General features: G+C 45.8%; 1 protein-coding gene across 2 annotated transcripts in view; it reads right to left on the bottom strand.

The window, feature by feature from the left end:
- Window positions 1-21,828, bottom strand: part of WWP2 (WW domain containing E3 ubiquitin protein ligase 2) — a 125,596-nt gene that overhangs the window by 80,630 nt on the left and 23,138 nt on the right. For both annotated transcript variants that reach the window (XM_049622427.1, XM_049622426.1), the window contains exons 4-5: window positions 4,604-4,741; window positions 2,675-2,771 (exon numbers count right to left, since the gene is read on the bottom strand). In XM_049622427.1, the coding sequence (XP_049478384.1) occupies window positions 2,675-2,771; window positions 4,604-4,741 (235 nt within the window). The remainder of the gene's footprint in view (window positions 1-2,674; window positions 2,772-4,603; window positions 4,742-21,828) is intronic.

The raw sequence follows: 21,828 nt of genomic DNA, 5'->3' as shown, positions 1-21,828 counted from the left end.
CTATAAATCAAGTTATGCCACATGGGTCGTTGGTGGCAATCCCATGCTGGCTGCCATGTGGCAGACCAGATGGTAAATAACTAGAGATGTTTCACCCAATTATTCTTAAAGAGTGGATAAATCCCACTCAAAGAGTTTGGAGGTCATGCTTGGCAAGCAAATGGTCCCTTTGCTGGATGAACTTGGGTAGATGAACCTCTAAGTAAAACCCTTACATGGTTCTGGTTCTAAACCTTAATAAAGTAGGAGAAAGGAGAGGAAACAGCTGTTTGACACTGCAGTGTTAACCTTTCTGGGCACATCAGAGCATCCTTGATCATGGTGAGTGGCCCCCAAGTCCAGGAAAAACCTACCCGTCAGACAGCAAAGGCTAAACATTTAGTCCAGAGGCAGCAGGGAGAAGCCCATCCTCCCTGCCCCAGGAAACCAAGGACAGCGGAGGATTGTCCTTGAATCCTGAAGGTTTCATTCATCACCCTCCTAATTACAGTCCTTGATGCAAAAAAAATCAGCCATGCCACACTTCCCAGCTTTGGGGGTCAGGAGGGGCATACAACAGACTCTCCAGAGCAAAGGAACCTCCCACCACTCTCCCTGAGCACGCCCGATAGGCAAGCCCTCACACTGACATAGTCCATCTCCGTTATTTCCTACAATGAGCTTTTGAGGCAGGCGATATCCCCATTTCACATGTGAAAAAAACTGAGGTGCTGAGAGGTTTAGCGGCTCGTCCGATATCACACAGCAAGTAAATGAGAGGCCAGGATTCAATCTGTATTTTCTGATTTCAAAGCCCCGCACCCTTGTCCAGTCAACTACCCCGCTACCACTGCTCGTGCACACCATCTCCTGAAGTGCGGCAGCAACGGGGGAAAGGAGTTCTCAGTGACACAGAAGACACTGCCTTCAGATGATCCTTTCACAAGTGTTTGCTATTGAACGGCAGCAGGCTCCATGTGAACACAGAATAAATACTTAGAAGGCAGAGGCCTGTGAAAACTCAGAGGCCATGTGTAGAAAAGGCTACAGGAGCTTAGCAGGCCAATGTGGATGCCCACACGGCCCCAGCTACTTGGAAGGCACTCTGCCCACCAATAATTAACCAAAATCGAATGTCTACCATGTGTGATGGGCAAAAATGCATCCAATTTTCTGCTGGAAGTCTGCTTGCTGCCTTAAAAGACCGTAATCCTCAGCACTAACAATGACAAAGAAGGGCTACTAGGACATGTGAATTTCAAGATTAACTAGAGAACTTCAGAGAGCAATAAATAGGTCAAGAACTTAATTCCAAAGTTACTAAGAGCCAGACTCTGCCTTCCAGCCCCCAAATAAGTGACATCAGTCACATATGACACAAACTTTCCGAGTCAGCTCAAAGACCAAGATGGCAGCTACTAGTGCCAAAGCTAAGAAGGCATCGCTCTCAGCGGGTGATGTGCTGAGGTGTTCTTCTCCGCCGGCTGCTCACTACCAAAGAGATTCTGTTCTCTCTAGTTCTGGGTGCTCCTCAGGCCTCTGTTGACACAAAATTTGCCAATTATATCACTGGTCTTTACCCTGTGACACTTGCCTGTTTATCCCAACTTATAACTCATCCAGTGAGTCGAGAAAAAGTGAATGGTCTCCAGGGTGGGAGGTAACACCTTTGCAGAGGCTTGGAGAAAAGAGAATAGGAAAATGGCACCCTGGCTTCTAGTGACGCAACAGACAAAAGATCTAAACATCTGACCCTCTCTTGCTCCTGACACCTGCCTGGCACCGAAACTGTACAGACCCTCAAAACCACCACATCCAGTGAGGCTGATGGCTGTCATCAGAGGGATCATTTGAGACGCTGTGGGTACTGGCTGAAATCATACTGTGTTTCTCAAAGCATTATTCCCAATCCCTGGGATTTGTTCCAGAAGATTTTTACTAGTTTTTTATCTACTCTCTGCAGGTAATAACGATTTACAAACTGCACTCATATGATTCTTTTCCTTATAATTTCCTTAAAGTGTTTGGGGGTTTTATACACTGTGATAAATAATAAAAACAGGTTCCCAACTCCCTCCTCCCCACCTCTCTAACATACCTAAAACTATTCTCCTGTCTTGGAATTCAGTTGCCAAGGAAATGAGTTCACACCATTAATACAGGTATAAGACAGGCATGCAGGAAATTAAGTCACTCTCGATATGTATAATAAGTCTAATATAATTCAGACTTCCAGTTCAGGAGGTCTTAATAGCCCAAAGGGAACCATGGATCACCCCCAAAAATAGAAACGCACAGACAGAAAATCTCACATACAAAGAACCATTGCTCTAAACATTTGCATGTACATCCTAAAAGGATAACTGTGGTCGCTGACCCTGAATCACAAAACACTAGCCAAGCTCTGTTTGGCGGCTCTTAACCAAATAACCAGTTTAGCCAGTCCCAATCTCTGACAAGGAACCCCTGACCATTCTGAGAATCCTGAGTTCTGTACTCCCCCCTCAGCACCTCCTTAACACACTGAGTCAGGGATAAGCCCTCTGGAAATTTCCAACAGTTTCTAACATAAACTGTTCCTCGCCACCTCCCAACATGTTTTCCAATAGCTCTGAGCACCTTCCCAGCTCCTCCTTGTCCACAAGTGGGGCGGGGCGGGGGGGGGGGGGGGGGGGGTGGGGGGAGGTTGTCTTACCGAGATCTCCCACCAAAGCAGTTTGTGCTGGGGGGCTGGTGCCGGTTGTCTGGAGCAACAGCTGTCCCGCTGGATTCTCTTGAAGGTGGCTGGGATCCTAGACAGGGGACCCATCACAAGAAAAGACAGAAACATTGAGAAGCTCAGCCCTGGTTTGTTTGAGATTGTGGCTCAGGAACAAAGTTCACTCCATGCGTTCGGGTTATCCACCACACCTAGCAAGCCACGGCCTCCAGCTCAAACAGGCAGAGGGACAGCCAGATGAGATCTGACTGGGGCCCCCACACAGAGGCGCTCAAACCTGGGAAACAGCTCTTCTTCTCCAAGACCTTCAAGAACACCTCAGGCACTTCCAAGCAACTTGCCTTGTGCACTGAATAAACTTCAGCTGCACCACACGAGACGCAGAACCCATGCTGACTGTGCAAAGTGGGAGCAAGGAATCAGGGCACTGCACTCGTCCATATCACAACCAGAAAGCTCTTAAAAAGCCAAATCAGATTCAATTCAAATCAAATTATGACACCGTTTTGCTAAAAACCCCCTCAACAGCTTTCTGCTTCTTAGGACGAGGTCCAAAGTCCTCACCAAGGCCTTCGAGGCTGGGTGGTCTGAGCCGAGCTGCCCTTGCAGCCTCGCCAGCCACCACTCTCCTTCCTGCTCTCCACATTCCACCTGGCCGCCTCTGTTCCCACTGCAGGCCGAGCTCTCTCCCACCTTGAAGCCTCTGCACAAGGGACCCCTCGACCTCTCACTCAGCTACCCCACTCCTGTACCTCCCCACACCTCCCCCTTGGCCTGTCTAATCTCTTCAGCTCTGGCGGGTCTCAGCTTCCTCAAAGAAACCCTCCCTGGTCCCCAGCTGAAGTGAGACTTCCCGAAAGTATGGGACTCTCATATCACCCAGTACTTTTCCTTCATCACTTTGGTCACAATTACAGTTACATAATTATTTCTGCACCTCCTTGTTTCATGTCTAACATTCCCACCTCCACCAAGTAAATCAGAAGCTCCTAGGAGTAGAGACCATATGAATTTTGCCCCCACCATCTGGCTAGCACCTGGTCCAGGACCTAGTACGTACCAGGTGCTCAATTACGGATATACGTGCAGAATGAGCGAATAATTCATGTTTCCTCCATGCACCAAAAGTACCCAAAGCACCACTCAGTCCAGGGAGGTTTCTCAAGTCAAGGCCCATCCAATCACTGAGATTCCACCCTACTGCCCTTGCATTAGAATTCAAATCTCACTCCCTCAAAGCTACAGAAAGCCTGTTTGGGGCCTGGAAAGTGCCACAGTTACATCACATTTAACGAGAAAAATTATGGAGAAACCCAGCCCATCTCAGACCTCAGACTTCATGAAATAATTTCCTGCTAGATCCAAAGGTGACTAATTTCAGAGTAGATCAAAAGAAACAAACTGCCCTCGTTCAGGACAGAGTGGGAGATACTCCAATTTTCCTGCCTCTGTCTCTATTTTGCTAGTGTGAATCTCTAAGACACACAGCCCCCTTTCTCACCCAATACTGTCTTATAAAAGACACCTTCAAGCTCCTCCAGGAAGTTTAACTGTATTGGGAAGAAAAAGGGGCCCCAAGTAACATTTAATAAAGACATCTTATTTTCGAGAGCCCGTGTGGGATGAAAAGATATTTTCTCTGCTCTCAAAGCAAACTACAACACACTTACAAAGACCTGGCATTTATTTTGGTCCTTTATCAGAAAGCTGTCCTTAAAAAATCATGTCACAAGTTTTGATCATGCGAAGAACTGCTTAAGAGGAATCAGGGGGCCAGGACTGGCTGAGCGATACCCAAACCCAGGTACCTGGTAGAGAACCAAGCCCTGGGCACCTCCTCCTACTCCCACCCAGGCCTGCCCCGCCCCATCCCGGCACAACCCTGGGGAGCAGGGCGGCACTCACCGTCTGTCACGGCACTGCCATTAGGCACGCTTCCCAGATCAACAGTTGGCCCGTCCAGGAAAATTGTCAGCTCACCGCCCGAGACAACACCGCCTTTGTTCTCCGTCTGCAGGTTCAGGGTCAGCTGCGTGTTCTCCACTGTTGAACACAAAAAGCAACAGGGATGGAGTAAAGCAAATGCACCCCACGTTAAGACTGGGTAAGTTGTAAGCCCTCATTTAACCTACTCTGGCGTCCCCGGCAACATTTTCCTGCATCTTCAAATATGCCTCAGGGCGTGGAAAGAAGAATGGGAAGGAAGAGGTCTAATCGTCATCACTGTTGTATTAGATGGGTGGGAAAAGGCTGTACTCCTATTTTTCAAAACATTTTGTATCATTGGGTTAGCTACCTAATTTCTCCATGACTTCTTTGTCTGCTTGTACTCGAAGAACCATGAGAAGAGCAAAGAGAAATTGCTGGCATCCGGAGGAAGGAGTCACAAGCCAGCAACCCCCCTGCCCATACAGACAGACGATGGTGGCAAAAAAAAGAGAAACAGGTCAGGAGACCCTGAGGCAGTGTCATCAGGAATCATCTCTAGATGAAGGATTTGCAGGGGCTTCTTCTCTTATTTGTGTTAGAAAGTATTACTTGTTTTGAATTTTCACTCCTGAGGAGGTCTCACTTTGAAATGAGGAAAAAACGTTAAGCAATGAAAGTTTAATAAAGGTAAGTCAGCTCCACAATCGTCCCGTGGCCCTGGGTTAGTCCGTAAGGATAAACCAGCCACAAAGGGGGTCTACAACCGAGGTGGGAAGGCACCTCGGAGTCACCCAGCCCCTGGGACACCAGGCAAAGTCAGCCCTGTGGGCAAACAAGAAGAATCGCGGAACCACAGCAGAAAAAAGGAACAAACTGACACGAGGCAGATGCCCCAAAGCCTACGTGGGCTAGAAACCGCGGCACAAGCGCCCCCCGACTCCCCTCCAGCAGGCCCGGCCACACAGAACAGCTTCCACCCAGTTACTGCTCGGGAGCTACAACCTCCAGCTCAGGGCCATTCAGTAATTACCAAGAGAGCAGCGTTTATGAGGATTTCCAAAGGGCCTTCCCACATCTTACAAAACCAGACTACAAAAGAGCCACATACTCCAACCTCCTTCCCCACCCACCGCCCACCAAACCGCCACTTTATTTTATCTCTGAGTTGCCACTAGATTATTATAAGCTATCTCCCTGGTCCTCTAGAACAAGGCAGGGTATGCATAAATAAGTATCTCTATGAGCACTTTCTAGAAACAACCTCTCCCCCCAACTAAAAAAGCCTGTCCCAAATCAAAATACAGACACAGTCCTTTAAGAACTTAGGAAAAGTCTGGATCAATTCAGGATCTACTATAATAATGTGGGAACCAGTTACCCTTTGGGTTTTCAAGTTCTCCTAAGTGTCTCTCCCTTACCTTAATCTCTCTTCCCTGAAATGGATCTCTCCAAATCCTTTGGAGTCTGTTGCTATTTTCGGTCACTTTCACTCAGGAACTTGGTGAGTTCCAAATATTTATATAAAATAACACTTGTAATCTGAAAACTAGTTCCTTCAAAAGTCCAGCAGTCAGGAAAGAACTGAGGCCTTTTGACAACCAGCACCCTTTGCCAGCCATGCAAATGAGCCACCTCGGAAGTCAAGCCTCCAGCCCTAGCCTTGCTTTCAGATGACTATGGTCCAGCCAATGTATGGACTACAGCCTCATGAGAGATCCCTGGCCAGATTCCCCAGCTCAGCCACTCACAAATCTTGACCCACTGAAACCAGGAGACAACAAACGTTTATTATTGTTGTTTAAAAGAAAAGTCAAGGGTGTCTGCCTACTTATTATGCCGAGATCCAGGGCCCAAGTAGAGCACAGAGTTCAGGAGGGGCGTGTGCCAGGGAGACTGGGTTCAAATCTCACTTTTACTACGTGGTGCTTGTAGCGTTGTGCAAATTACTTAACATGAGCACCAGTCTCCCCATCTGGAAAACAGGAGCACCCCATGGGCTCCTAATAAGCTGTCATTTTTATTATCTCCCTGTTGACTTTCCTGTTTCTAGGCTGAAGAGTCCCAGTTCTCTTGGTCTACCTTGTTCACTGCAAAGTTGCGCCTCTTGACCTTTTGGAGCCTTTTCTGGGTTGCAGCAACAAACTCCAAAAAGTCTTCTAAGGTGAGCTACTTAGAAGATGAACTGTTTTCTCATCTTGTTTCCAGGACACTTCCTAAAGATGCCCATCCTTTTGGATTCGGCACACCAGCCTTGGAAATGTACTGGGATGAGTATTCCAGAAGGGTTCCGTGATTCCTTTCTTAATGCCTCAAAGGCCATTATTTTACAAATGTAGTGTGGGCATGTCGTCCCCTCCTTTCTGGAGGGATGATAACGCTCAACGGGAAGGCAGAGGCAGCCCAGGCCTCTTGTTGCTAATTTCAAGCTCCTGACAGTCACACTGCCATGGTCCTCTGACAGAAGCCACAGGCGTAACTTGACTTTTTCTCTACATGGTCTCATCTCAAGGCTCCAACTTAGCTCTTCTCTTCTGTTTACCCATTAATCATGTCCAGTAGAGTCATTATATACCAGTAGGCTCAGAAGCTACCTTGCGACGCCCTGAAATACATTTTATCTTCAAAAAAAGCCAGTGGGAAGGGACATCTTTCCCCCTTCAACAAAACTTGGGAGACCATAATGCTCCACTGTTCTATTCGCTAAAAAGAGAGACAGAGTCGGAGATATCTCTGGCCATCACTGTCAGAGCCAAGTGATCAAATGAAGCATCGCTAACAGCAAGACCACCCGACACACAAACTTCATGACATGACACAGGATGAGGTACACAACATCGCTTTTTTAGGTAACTTTTTTAAGTTTATTTTTTATTTATTTTGAGAGAGAGAAATAGAGACCAAGCAGGGGAGGGGCAAAAAGAGAGGGAGACAGAATCCCAAGCAGGCCCCAAGCTGTCAGCGCAGAGCCTGACGAGAGGCTCCAACTCACCAACTGTGAGATCGTGACCTGAGCTGAAGTCAAGAGTCAGACACCTGACCGACTGGACCACTCATGCACCCCGCAACATCACTTTTCAAGCCTTCTTTCTAAAAGCATTTAGCCTGAATCCAACTAACCCACTAAATCTCCTTCCCAATTTGCAGGAAATATAGGGACAGAGAAACAAATTCACAATACCACGAGGAAGCAATCAGACAAATCCAGAATATGGGACACATATATAATATCCTGGACTCTTCAAAAAGACAATGTCATTACACTGCTTCTTTTCTAAAAAGAGGGGCAAAAGGACACCTAGGTGGCTCAGTCAGTTAAGCATCCAACTCTTGATTTTGGCTCAGGTCATGATCTCATGGTTCATGGGATTGAGCCCCATGTGGGGCTCTGTGCTAACAGCGCAGAGGAGCTTGGGATTCTCTCTCTCTCCCTCTCTCTCTGCCCCACCCCAGTCCATGCACTGTCTCTCAAAATAACTAAAATCTTTAAAAACTTACCAAAAAAAAAAAAAAAAAGAAGGGCAAGGAGACTCTTCTAGATTTAAAGAAATATAGGGGTGCCTGGGTGGCTCAGTCGGTTGGGCGTCCGACTTCAGCTCAGGTCACGATCTCGCGGTCCCTAAGTTCGAGCCCCGCGTCGGGCTCCAGGCTGATGGCTCAGAGCCTGGAGCCTGCTTCCGATTCTGTGTCTCCCTCTCTCTCTGCCCCTCCCCCGTTCATGCTCTGTCTCTGTCTCAAAAATAAATAAATGTTAAAAAAAAAAAGTAAAAAAAAAAAAAAAGTAAAGAAATATAACCACCAAACGCCATGCAATGTTTTACCAAACATCGGCTTGAAAAGTATTCCTGGGGCAATTGGAGAAATTTACATCCAGACTGGATATTAAATGATGTATGAAACGACTGCTAATTTTCCAAGGTTCAACGTGAATGTCATTCTCGGGAGATGCAAATTACGCAAGTATTCTCAGATGGTTTTATAGGAGAATACGCTGAAGTTTTTAGGAATGAGGTGCCATGGTATCTGCAGTTTACCTTCAAATGGTCAGGAAAAAGAATACACACACCCACAGGCTCACACGTGTCGGCAAAACAAAGGCAGCAGCGTGCTAGCAAGGTCTAGGTGGAGGGCCTCTGGGTGTGCGCTGTATTACTCTTTCCATTCTCCTGTAGGTTTGAAATTTTCATAATAAAAAAGTTGGAAAAGGGCTTTTTTAAATTGGCAGGGCTATTAAAAAATTAAGCCTCTGAGAACAGAACTCCCCATTATTCTCTTTGAAAAAAATACCTGAGCCAGGGGAGCCCTACAATGCATAATGGGACTAAAGAAACCATTAGTTAATTGAGTGACAGACCTGAGCATACCGGGGAGGCTGAAAGAAGTGTGGCTGGAAAACATATACTGGAATCCCAGCTATAAATAGCAGCATTAGCCACTTGGTCTCCGGGGCCCTCGGGTTTCACTACAGCCACACTGACGACTCCACAAAGGGCCTTTCTCCTGCAGCATGTCGTCCTGCTGCCTTGTGAGGCGCTGCTCAAAAACCAGGAAACTGATGGAAGAACGGGTACGGTACAGTGATTTTGCCTAGGAAGCGCACCTCGTCAGGCCCCCTCCACCTGTGGTCACGCAGTTCACGGACGTGGAGCGAGCACCTCCTAGTCTCGTCCCTGAGATTAAACAGAAACAAAACAGACAAAAACGCCGTGCCTGGGTGTTTCTATTCTAGTTGGGAGACACAAACAATAAGCAGGCTTTCTGGTTTTTGTTTTTTAAGAAAATTGCATAATCTGTTAGAAGGTGGCAAGTGCAGGAGAAACACCAGTGAGGAAAGTGGGTGGTGAGCGCTGGAGGCGGGAGGAGGACCTGCAGCCGTGAGAAAATGTCCCTGGGAAGGCAACAACTAAGCAGAGACCAAAAGAAGGATGGGGCAGGGGAGGCCACGTAGGTATCCAGGGAAGAATCTTCTAGGTGGAGAGAAAAGGAAGCGCAGAGGCCCCACGTGGGAGCATGTGTGAGGAATGGCAAGGAGGCTGGTATGGCTGGAATGGCCGAGGGAAGACAAGAGCAGGACATGAGGGCAGTAGGTAGGTAACCAGAGGCCACAAGGAGACCCTTGGAGCTCTTGCAAGGTCTCTGGAGTTTACTCCGTGTGAGATTGGGAGCCATTAAGGGATCGTGAGCAAGGAAGGGACGTGACTGGTGCTGTAGTGCTATCACTCAGGCCACGGGAGGAGCAAGGGCAGAAGCACATGAGACCTGGTAGGAAGTCAGTACAATATTCCAGGCCGGAGCAGATGATGGGTTGGGCCAAGGCCATGGCAACACCTTCTGGGAACACAGTGGTTAACGAAGACTCTACCCTGGCATCCTCCCTAGCACGTGTTAGGAAAGACCCATGACTCCCACCAAGCACATGGGGCCCCCAGACCCTTGGAATGAAAGCTTTGGGCAAGATGATGGGCAGGTACTGCAAAAAGCGCCAACTCAGAGCATGGCCGGAGGAAGTCTGATTCAGTTACGGCCAAATGGAACATATATAATGAAAATATTCCGCTGGCAGGAGACTTCAGTTCTCTGAGAAAGCCAAGGTCCCAGTTAGCGCATGCTAATAACTTCAGCAATCAGCAAATGTACTTCTTTGGTTATGGGACTGTGCCCTTCTGTTCCGTTCTAAGTACTAAATGGCTATCCATACCACATAATGCTGTGTTATGAAGGTCAACAGACCGCAGGAGAGCCGGACATTAGAATCTAGGGGATAAGAACTTGCAAACTCTCAAGGACCGTGCCAGGAGAACACTGGGCAAGCTAGCATGCCACGAGAGACCAGCAGACATTGGGCACCACCACCTCATCAGAAAGGAAAAAGAAGAACCCAACCAGATCAAGCATTTTGATCTGCCTATGAGTTTACAGGAGACACAGGGGGACACAGGAACATGTCAAAACACACTTCAGGAACATAAACAGCACAATCCTTAAAAGGTGAGAAACCACAAGACAAACTGTCCATTTTCTTCAAAAGTCAACTATGAGGGGTAAAAAGAGGAAGGAGAACATATTGGTTAAAAGGGACTGAAGAGACCTATCAGCATTACTTGTATCCCGATTCAAACAAACCCATGGTAGAAAAGAAACTTTGTAAGACAACTGGGGAAACGTAAAGCCGGGCTAGATGTGTGATGATATTTCAATAACTATCAGTATGTTTTTCAGGTATGAAATTGGCATTATGGTTATGGGAGCCCTTATCTTTTAGAACCACGTAGTAAAATACTTACGGATAAAACACACCTGGGGTTTAAGGAAAACAACCCAGCGGGGACTGGGGTAAGGTGTAAGATGAAACAGGGATGGCTGTCGGCAGGCGGCTGTGGAGCTGACTGACAGGCTCACAGGGGTCCACGGGCTGTTCTTTCCACTTTCACGTATGCTTGACACTTTCCAGAACAGTTTTTATTTTCAAGCCAGCATACCTCAGGCACAAACAGTGAATGAAACCAACTAAAATTCTTATAAGAATTCAATATCACATGTGCAGTTTGAAATACAAAAAGGTAGGGAATGTACAACAAGCTGCTTCAGGAGTAACTCCTACTTTTATTTTTCCTTTACTTCAAAGCCTCAGATTTGCAAGTGGCTTCAGGTTAATAATTTCCTACTGGGAAGAGCAGTTATGTGCAATAAAGATGAGTAACATTTTTCTAAGAGTGACTTTTTCCCTTTCTTGACTTGGACTTGTTAATATGCTTTTTGCATATGGTACCAATAAGTATAGATAAATAGGGCATGGAAGTTGCCTTCCTTATTCCAACAAAAGAAAAAACTATGTAAACCAGAACTGCCAAAATGTGCCACTATTAATGCGATTCAGTTATGAAATCCAGAACTCCTGCCTGGACAGTTTCACTGCAGTGTATGAAGGAACGTTCTACTTTAGAATCTTCTGTCATCACTGCTCCCTCCTGCTCCCACACCACCAAAACTTATGTGCACGTACACACATTATCTTTGAAAAGGAAGAATCTTGTTTTTTTTGTTTTCTTCCTAACTCTGAATACAAATGTAAGGATTTACCTGGAAATTTGAGAAAAATAAAACCAGACACAAAAGTAGGATACCTTTAAGGAAGGCTAAGTACTCTCAGGTCAAGCATCTCGGAAGCCCGATGAAGATGTGATTGATTTGGCCTTAACAGAGCTGCTCAGTGGAACAAACAACCTTCTTCCTGTCTCCTCCTGCCCCCCAATCCCATAGGCCCATCAAAAGAAAGTGAAAATAAGCAGGGCATTCATTAACAGGTCAGTGTTCATTCTACACATAGCTGTGAAACACTGGTGCACAGAGGAACGGAACAGGAGGAAATTCCAGAAGGGCAGAGAGTAAATAGTCTCCTTTCCATTCCCCGCCTCCCTGTAACTCAGACACACACAGGATGGAGTGTACCCCAGATTTAAAGAGAACACTCTTTCACATTCCCTTTGCAGTAAAGGAAGCCAGAGGCTTCCAGGATTTACTGTTATGATGTCTCTTTGGCTTCCAAACTTAGCCAGAGCCTAACAAGAGAAAGTCTTTTCTAGCAAGCTAGCATCAGATCATAAACATTGGAATTCTTATTGGGGTGACAATGTTGACTCTGCTTCACCCCACCTCTCCTCGGCCCCCATCACTGATGATTTGGCAGGCTCTTCCCAGAACACAGGGTGCAAGGAAGAGTCTACTTTGGCCTTGAGACTCTTCTGTATGCTGCTGCTGGGAGTCCCTCAACGATCTCGAAATGAAAGTTTTGGTCTACCGGGGGTTCCATTAACTCCTTTAGAAATGAAATTAGCTTCATTTTACGAAGCCAACTTGTAAATTTTTATTTTCTCTCTTTCTTTCTTGTTCATTCACTCAAGAAGCATTTTCTGGGCATCCACTATCCGCCTGACACTGTGCTAGAAGCTGGGTTATAATGAAGAATGAAAATAGACTAAGTCTCTGCATTTAGGAACCTCACAAGTCTGTTGAGAGAAACAAATAAATAATCTAGCAGAGAAATATAAAGTTGCAACTGTATTAGCAGATTCCATGCAAGACATCAGTGTCCCATGAGCACTGGATAGCTGGCCTCATCAGTGCATCAGGAAGTTTCCTGAGAAACTGACAACTCAACTGTGCTCTGAAGTTTCAAGCATACAATTAGCGTGTTGAAGGGTGGGGTAGAGTGAAGAGGAAGACCATTTCAGGCAGAGGAAACACCAGGTGCAAAGGCCTTGTGGCACAATGAGCTGGATGAATTTAGGAAACTAAACAGAGATGGAATTGTGATCCAAATGGGGTAGAAGATCCAGATGGTGGCCATACACTGCAGTGCCTTGTGGGTCCGCCATGTTGAAAAGTTCTTCTCTATCTTAACAGCAGCAGCAAGCTACTTAAGGGTTTTTCATCAAGGTGTGACAAGATCAGCTTTGTGATTTCAAAAATCATTCTGTCTGCACACAAACTGGAAAAAGGACAGAAGTAAGGAGGCCAAAGGAAAACACAGCAGAGGTGGAGACAAAAGAGGTAGGCAGACTTGCAGACTCGCAAAGGTAAAAACCAAGAGAACCTGAAAACAGATTAGCAAAGTAAGTGGGCAAGGAGGATAGAGGTATCAAAGATGACCCATAAGCTTCTAAGTTACCTAACTGGACAAAGGGTGGGTCTACATATTGAAATATGGAACAATGGAAGGGAATCAAGTCTGGGGAAGTGGCGATGAGGTCAGATTTGGACATGTTTCTGGCATATCCACAAGGAGACAGCAGGAAAGTGGGCAGGTACGTAAATATGGAGCTCAGAGGAGAGATCTGAGTTGGAGATTCAAACCTATGGGTCATCTGCACGTGGTGGTTACGCATAAAGAAGAGGTATGGGTGGGAATGTGATCACAGAAGACGGAATGATAGGAAACTCAGTTAACAGTCAAACAGATGAAGATGACCTTGCAAAGACAGAGAACACTCAAGAGAGGCAGCAGGAAAATAAGGAAGGATTCCTGAGAAGGCAGGAAACATGGGCTCCGAAGCATGGATGGAGAATCCGTCCTTAGACAGTAGGAAGAGGGACAGCTCCCCGACCAGAGGAAAGAGAGAGGAGGCATTAGGCACACGCATCCTCATTTCGGTACACGACAGATCCATCGATCATGATCATCTTTATTTCTTTTGATTCATGCCAAAAGCCAAAGCCCATGCAGGAACAGACATTTTCCTTTACAAAAAAAAAAAAAAAAAAAAGCGCACGGCATGTACTTTTCAGAACGAGCTATTCGTCACAGCCATCCACTGAGTAAGGTACATTAGAGCCAGAGTCTTTCTTGAACCAACTGAGGGTCCTTTTAACACAGAATACATCTGTCTTGGTAAACCTCACCACGTGTCAAGCTGTAGCACATGCTTTAATTTTTTAAGTGATTCAGGGGCAATAAATACAGATCTGGGGAAGTAAAGTCTTTAGAATAAACTGTCAATCCATGAGTTACTGCTGCTTTGTCATCAGAGCTCCTCATCCCCAACAGGAAGGAGAGTCCTCACACCCACGAACGGCAATTCCTAGATTCCTAGATCGGAGCCACCCTAACAGCTCATCCATTCTCCGTGCCCTCAAGGAACCTCAGCAGCCACACCACCTCTCCCTGTGGCACGGGATCAAAACCATGTTTATAAACATGGCAGGGGCAGGCTTCCAGTGAACAAACCTCCTTTTCAACGGTCTTTAAATACAAAATGTAGAAACCTGGCCAGAAGAGAACTTTTACGGTTAAGATTCTGCTTTTAAAAATGCAGCAGTTATAAACTTCCAGTTACAAGATAAGTAAGGACTGGGGATGTAATGTACAACATGGTGACTATACTTGATACTGATCTATTTGAAAGTTACTAGGACAGTAAATCTTAAAAGTTCTCATCAAAAGGAGAAAAACATGTTTTCTTTTTTCTTTCTGTATCTGAGATGATGAATGTTAAGTAAACTTGAGGTAATCACTTCACAATAAAAAAATCTCCTTTTTAAAAAACTGCTTTTTAAAAATTACAATTTCTGGGTGCCTGGGTGGTTCAGTCAGTTAAGTGTCTGACTCTTGGTTTCGGCTCAGGTTATGATCTGACAGTTCGTGGGTTCAACTCCCACATCAGGCTCTGTGCTGACAGCAGAGAGCTTGCTTGGGATTCTCTCCGTGTCTCTCTCTCTCTCTCTCTCTGCCCCTCCACCCAATGTCTCTCTCACTCTCAAAATAAATAAAACTTTAAAATATAATGAAATAAATAAAAATTATAATTTCAGATGAGTGAAATATGCCACAATGAAGATATGGATTAATGATGATCGAGAGTGTACAAGAACCTGGAAAATTATTCATACTACATATGTTAAGTCAAAGAAAGAACATGATGGGGGGTTCAGTCGCTTAAGTGTCCAACTCCTGGTTTCAGCTCAGGTCATAATCTTACGATTCATTGAGTTCCAGCCCCTCATCAGGCTCCGTGCTGACAGTGCAGAGGCTGCTTGGGATTCTCTTTCTCCCTCTCTCTCTGCCTCTCTCTCTCTCTCTCTCTCTCTCTCTCTCTGGCTTGCTCTCACTCTCTCTCAAAAATAAGTCAATCCAAAGCGGACTCCATCCTGACAGCAGAGAGCCCAATGCGGGGCTGGAACTCATGAACCGTGAGATCATGACCTGAGCCGAAGTCAGCGCTTAACCAAATGAGCCACCTAGGCGCTCCCAAAATAAATAAACTTAAAAAACAACAACAAAAAAAGAACATGATGTTATAGAATGCACCTGTTATTAAAATCCCATAAAAATAAATATGTAAAGGGACAAAGAAATAAATTAAGCAGAGAAAAACTGTAAGTTGTGCTTCAAGAGTAAGATTATGAAACACAGGTTTTATTTTTTAATTTCCATTATCTGCATAGTGGATATATTTTTTTCTTAATTTCCACATCACTTAGACATGTATACAGGAAGTGTTTACAAATGAAATGACACGTTATCTATTATTTGCTTTCAAATATTCCCCCAAAAAGTGGGGTCTGGAGGCAAAAGACAATCTGACATGCTGATCCTTCTTAAAAGTGGGTAACAAGTACAAGATACTTAATTATACTATTCTGTCTATTTCATTTATGTTTGAAACCTCCCATAATAAAAAGTTTTAAAAAGTCCCATGTATACTATGTAATATTGCCTTCACAATAAATAATATTAACTTAAAAAATAAAAAATAACAACAGCATGCTTACTATGAAAACCTGAAAACAATACAGACAGGCAAAATATGACACCTGCCCCATAAGTACGCACATTCCAAATCCCTTCCCCAGGATATAACTCATGATTGTCAACCTTGTGTGAAGTCACTGTACGTGCAAACACCGGCACAAATACATATAACAACCACATGTGCAAAACTGACTTCGTCCTAGAAAAGTTGTACCCTTTGATTTCTCACTTAATGTGTTCTATGAATCTTTAAAAACGTATACAGAAGCAGTCTATCCACACAGTGGGGTTTTAGGAATGCGGGAGGGGCATGTTCAAGGTGAATTCAGCCTTGACTGGAATGCCCCCCTCCACGAGAGTGAATGTATATAATGTATGCATAAACACTAATTATTTAAGGGAAGCAGGGAGGAAGGGAGGAAGGGAGGAAGGGAGGAAGGGAGGAAGGGAAGGAGGGTAGGCACAGACATCATCTGAGAAATGTGTGCCGTGCTGGCCTGACAGCAATGTGAAAGTGCCCACCCTGTACCTAACAGTGGCACTGACTGCCACCCATCTAACCGTGCCATGCGTGCTCTGGTGCAGGATCATTTGCCCCTCCAACATACCACTCTGCGACAAGAATAAGCGTCCCACTCTAAGAAAAATACTCGTAGCGCCCTGGAACACTTAAGGAAAAGGGAAAATAATACACTCAAACGAGATGAATGAGGTTCAACCCTAACACTGCTGCAGCAGCCACACCATCTCCCCTGGGAGAACCTAGGAGACCAGAACGGACAATCAGGCGGGAGCCGCTGTCAAATAACTGCAAAGTAGAGGCTTGAACATTAGAAGAAATGTTTCAGGGGTTGTTTGTTTGTTTGTTTGTTTGTTTGTTTGTTTTTGCAAGGGGAAGGAAACAGCTCGTATCCAGGCAACAGTCTCATTTTTCTATCATCGATTCTGGGCTCTCTGCAAGGCCACCATTTCATGCCTATAACAGCTGTCAGTTTAGGAGCGGAATGCTATGTGGCTGATGAGAAACAGCGTGGGTCCTCTAGGACATGGCACTATGCCTCTGTGGAGCAGGGTTAAGAGGAATGAGAGACATGTCTAGAACTGTACAAATAGTACAGTCCTATACCAGCAACCTGATTTAGGAGAAAAGTTTCTCAAGTCTTCCTTGAGTAACAACCTCTAGACCTGCATTGTCCAAGGGGGGAGCCCTGAGCCACATGTGGCCACAGAGCACTATAAATGTGGCCAGTCCAGACTGAGATGTGCTGGGAGTGTAAAACAACACACCAGATTTCAAACACACCACACACACACACACACACACACACACACAGCAAAATATCTCAATAATAGCTTTCTTTATATTGATTATATAGTAAAATGATAATATTAAGGATATATTGGGGTAAATATTTTTTTAATGCTTATTTATTTTTGAGAGAGAGAGAGAGAGAGAGAGAGAGACAGAGACAGAGACAGAGTGCAAGCAGGGGAGGGGCAGAGAGAGAGAGACACACACACAGAATCCAAAGCAGGCTCCAGGCTCAGAGCTGTCAGCACAGAGCCCCCCACGTGAGGCTCAAATCCACAAATTGCAAGGTCATGACCTGAGTCAAAGTTGGACGCTTAACCAATTGAGCCGCCCAGGTGACAAGTGGACTAAATAAAATACATTATTAAAATTAATTTCACATTTGTTCTCATTTTTACTTTTTTTTTTAATTTTTTTTAACGTTTATTTATTTTTGAGATAGAGAGAGACAGAGTGTGAGCGGGGGAGGGGCAGAGAGAGAGGGAGACACAGAACCGGAAGCAGGCTCCAGGCTCTGAGCCATCAGCCCAGAGACTGACGCAGGGCTCGAACTCACGGACCGTGAGATTGTGACCTGAGCTGAAGTCGGACGCTTAACCGACTGAGCCACCCAGGCGCCCCTCATTTTTACTTTTTAATTTTTTTTTTAATTTATTTATTTTGAGAGAAAGAGTGCAAGCACATGAGGGGCAGAGAGAGAGAGGGAGAGAGAATCGCAAGCAGGAATCCCATTCAGCGTAGAGCCCGACTCGGGGCTCGATCTCACAACCCTGAGATCACATCTTGAGCCAATATCAAGAATCGCACACTTAATAAATTGATTTACCCAGGCACCCCTGTTTTCACTTTTTTTAATGTGGCTACTAGACAATGTTAAATTCCATACACGGCTCACATTGTATTTCCAGAGCTGCTCCCATGTCTCCTCCCTGCCATTTTTTGGTCATAACCTTGAGCAGCTCTCAGTGACCAGGCCTGCTGGCCCCAAGGGCCATCTCTGTGTGACCCGACTGCACCAAGTTCATTGCTGTCTCAAAGCTTCCCATTTGCTGTTCCCTCAGCCTGGAATGCTCAGAGGCATCCCTTCTCAGCCTCTGGAGTCCTAGTGCTGCCTCCTCAGGGAAGTCTTCCTTGACACCCCCTCTCTCTCCCAGGACAGGTTAAGTGCTCAGTGGAACAGTCCCAGAGCATCTTGTATTTCCCTCCATCGTGTCCACCACAACGGGGCTAGTGTGCACCCGTACTTGTTTAACATCTGTCTGTTTTCCTCCCCAGACCCTAAATTCCAGGACCGTGCCTTGTTCACTGCCACATCTCTAGCATCCAGCCCAGAGCTCAAGGTAAAAATTTACTATGTGAGGGGCACCTAGGTGGCCCAGTCGGTTTTGCGTCCAACTCTTGGTTTCAATTCAGGTAATGATCTTGCAGCTCATGGGCTTGAGCCCCGTATCACGCTCTGCCCTGACAGCACAGAACCTGCTTGGGATTCTCTCTCTCTCTCCCTCTCTCTGCACCTCTGTTGCTCGCTCGCTCTCTCAAAATAAATAAATATTTTTTAAAATTTACTATGTGAAAAAAAAATAAAAATAAAAATAAAATTTATTATGTGAGGGGCATCTGGGTGGCTCAGTTGTAAGCAATGGACTCTTAATTTCAGCTCAGGGCATTATCTCATCATTTGTGAGTTTGAGCCCCACATTGGGCTCTGTGCTGACAGCACAGAGCCTGCTTGGGATTCTCTGTCTCCTCTCTCTCTCCTCAAAAATAAATAAACTTTAAAAAATATTGACTATGTGAATGCTTGTAAGTAAACTTCATACCCACCCCCTGCTCCCAGCAGGTCTCACAAACGTAAGAAAATGCCTATAGAGATTTCCTCTCCTCCAAACCCCTGCTCCAACACTGAGAAAACGTTATATCTAAAAGGAAAAAACGAAAATGGGGGGAAAAAATGTCCTGACCACCTACTACAGACTAAAATGCAAAAGGTCACAAATATACCTCCAGGAAAAAAAAGGGGGGTGGGGGGGAACAAGCCTTGGCCATCATTCATGTTTCGAAGGGAAAAAAAAAATAATAATAAATCACTCTTTGCTCAAATACATGTTCCCAGGAGACTGACTGACTTCCAAAACCGATAGGCTTACAGAACACTCTAGATGCAGCAATAAACCCCAGGCTACGCCGAGGCAGCCACGTACAGGAGAAGGGATTCCTGACAGAAAGCTTTTCTTCTTTCTTCAAGTGAGGTTTCACAAGGCAACCTCAATGCCGGTGACACAGAAAGCAGGTCTGTTTTAACATTCACTGCCGGGGCCTGTGTGTTTACTTTTGAGACTCCTGGCTAAAAGGACCTTTTCTTTCAAACAGTTCTCCGCGGACACCAAAGCCACGAACTAGGCCCGGCTGTAACTTTGAGCAACTAGGGACGTGGGGGTGGGGGAGGGGGGTGCTTCTGGCTTCTTCGGGAATTCCTTGAGGTTCTGGCTTGGCCGTATCTGCCCGAGGTGCAGATGATGGAAAGCAACATACAGAGAGCTTTTCAGAGACTATTAAAGGCGGTTTTAAATCCCGGTGCCTGGCATCTGGTGCCAATCAGGAAAACAGTAGTCAGTCACTGATGCAACTGCAAGCAGATCGAGGCAAAATCAAACAAAGGCTTGCATTTGGAGGCTGGAGGCAGACTCAGCCTGACGCCTCCCCAGAGCAGGCACCCGGTATGACCCGGGTCCCTCAGAGGGGAGCCATGACGCTGACCACAAAATACCTAAGTCACAATAAAAGGCGTATATCCTCACTAATCAAACTAGGTACATGTAATATTTTGTCTGTCGATCTATCTATCTATCTACAGATAGTGAACAAAAATCTAACAACGCCTGCCCCATGAAGCTTACACTGCAGCTATACAGGACAAGGAGTGAGATCAAATACACAGTATTATACAGGGATGTGGCTAAAAATAAAATAAAGCAGGGAAAGGAACAGGGAATGTTGGGTAGAGAGGAATCGGAACTAAGACAGTTTGGCGAAGACCACATATTGTACGATGCCATTTTTACAAAAGGTCCAGAAAAGGTACATCTACAGACACGGAAGATAGATTCATGGTTGCCAGAGGCCAGGGGGTGGAAACAAAAACTAATCGTAAGTGGGCACAAGGAATCTTATTGGGGTGATGGAAAAGTTCATGGTAACGTTGCACAGCTTGGTAAAATTTTTTAAAAGCACTGAATTGTATGCTTCCGAAAAAGAAAGAATGGCCAGGGAAAGCCTCACTGAGGTGAGTAGACTGGAAGCGGGTGAGGGAGTAAAGCCATGAGGCCACACGAGGAAGCACAGTCCAGGAAGAAGGGAAGGCCAGTGCCAAGGCCCTATGGCAAGAACAGCAATGGGTTAGAAGAAGAGCGAGGAGGCTTGGGGACCAGGAGGAGGCTTTGCAGAGGGGAGAATGGTTGACATGAGATAACAGAAGAGTTAACAGGAGGATCAGGGACGGCCTTTTAGGTCACCTGGGGAAGATTTTAGTTTGTACTTGTAGTGCATGGGACAACCACTGCAGGAGGGATATGATGTGGCTTGAGTCTGGGTTGTTCTGGCTGCTGGGTTCAAAAGGTGTACTGTAGGGAGACAAACGCAGATGTGGGGAGACAAACACAGGCCTCCTGACAGCTGAAAAGAGGGATCTGGACATGGGTGATGGCAGCATTCAGGGTGAGAAATGGCCAGGTCCTCAAACATATCTCAAGGGTAATGCAGGCGGGACACACTGACTGGATGCGGGTTGTAACAGAAAGAGTAACATCAAGGAAGACACAAGGTTCTTAGCCCGAGTGAGACCGAATCACCATTGCCTGAGCTGGAGGAAGCTGTGGGCAAGCGAGTAGCTTGGCTTTTAACATATTAATTTGAAGATGTTAATTAGACATCTGGAAACACAGTCTTTGGCTGGCAAGGGAGAGGCCCAAGCGGCACAATACAGGTGTCCAGACAGAATTTAAAGCCACGATGCCACGTGAAATCACGAAAGGCAGTGGTGTGAATGAACAAATGGATGCAGGACTAAGCCATCCTGGAGTATCCCAATGTTTCCAGACTGGCGACGAGTAAACCAACAAAGACCAATGAACAGGAGTGGCCAGAAAGACAGAAGAGCAGTCAGGTGTGGTGTCCTGAAAACCAAGTGGAAGCCGTAGGTCCCGAGGAGGAATCGACTCGTTGCACCCAATCTGTCGGGCAAGTGAGATGAGGATGCGAAATGATCATCAGATTTCACACCGGGGAGGTGAATGAAGCAGTGTGAAGCAGGGCAAGGAGGGCAAAAGACTTCCTGGAAGTTTCTCAAGAAGAAAAGGGGAGAGGAGGAAAGAAAAGAGACGCAAATTAAAATGATGAAAGGTAATTGTTTTTCACTTAAGAGACCTGGCAGAAGTTAAAAACGTTCACAGGCCCCAGCACCACTCATGAGACAGGAACCAGGTACAGGTGCACACGCTCAGCAAGCATGTGAAATGGCCAAGGCTTTGCAGCGGGCCCAGCCCTCAGGCATCAAAAACCTTGAAACATGCCCGCCCTTGGGCCCAGCAATTTCATGTCTAGGAATTTACTGACTTAAGGAAAAAAAAAAAAAAAAAAAAAAAAAAA

Source organism: Panthera uncia, assembly GCF_023721935.1.
Source record: "Panthera uncia isolate 11264 chromosome E2 unlocalized genomic scaffold, Puncia_PCG_1.0 HiC_scaffold_20, whole genome shotgun sequence".
Taxonomy (NCBI): domain Eukaryota; kingdom Metazoa; phylum Chordata; class Mammalia; order Carnivora; family Felidae; genus Panthera; species Panthera uncia.
The sequence above is the reverse complement of the archived record's forward strand: the minus strand, read 5'-3'. Positions and strand labels throughout refer to the sequence as shown.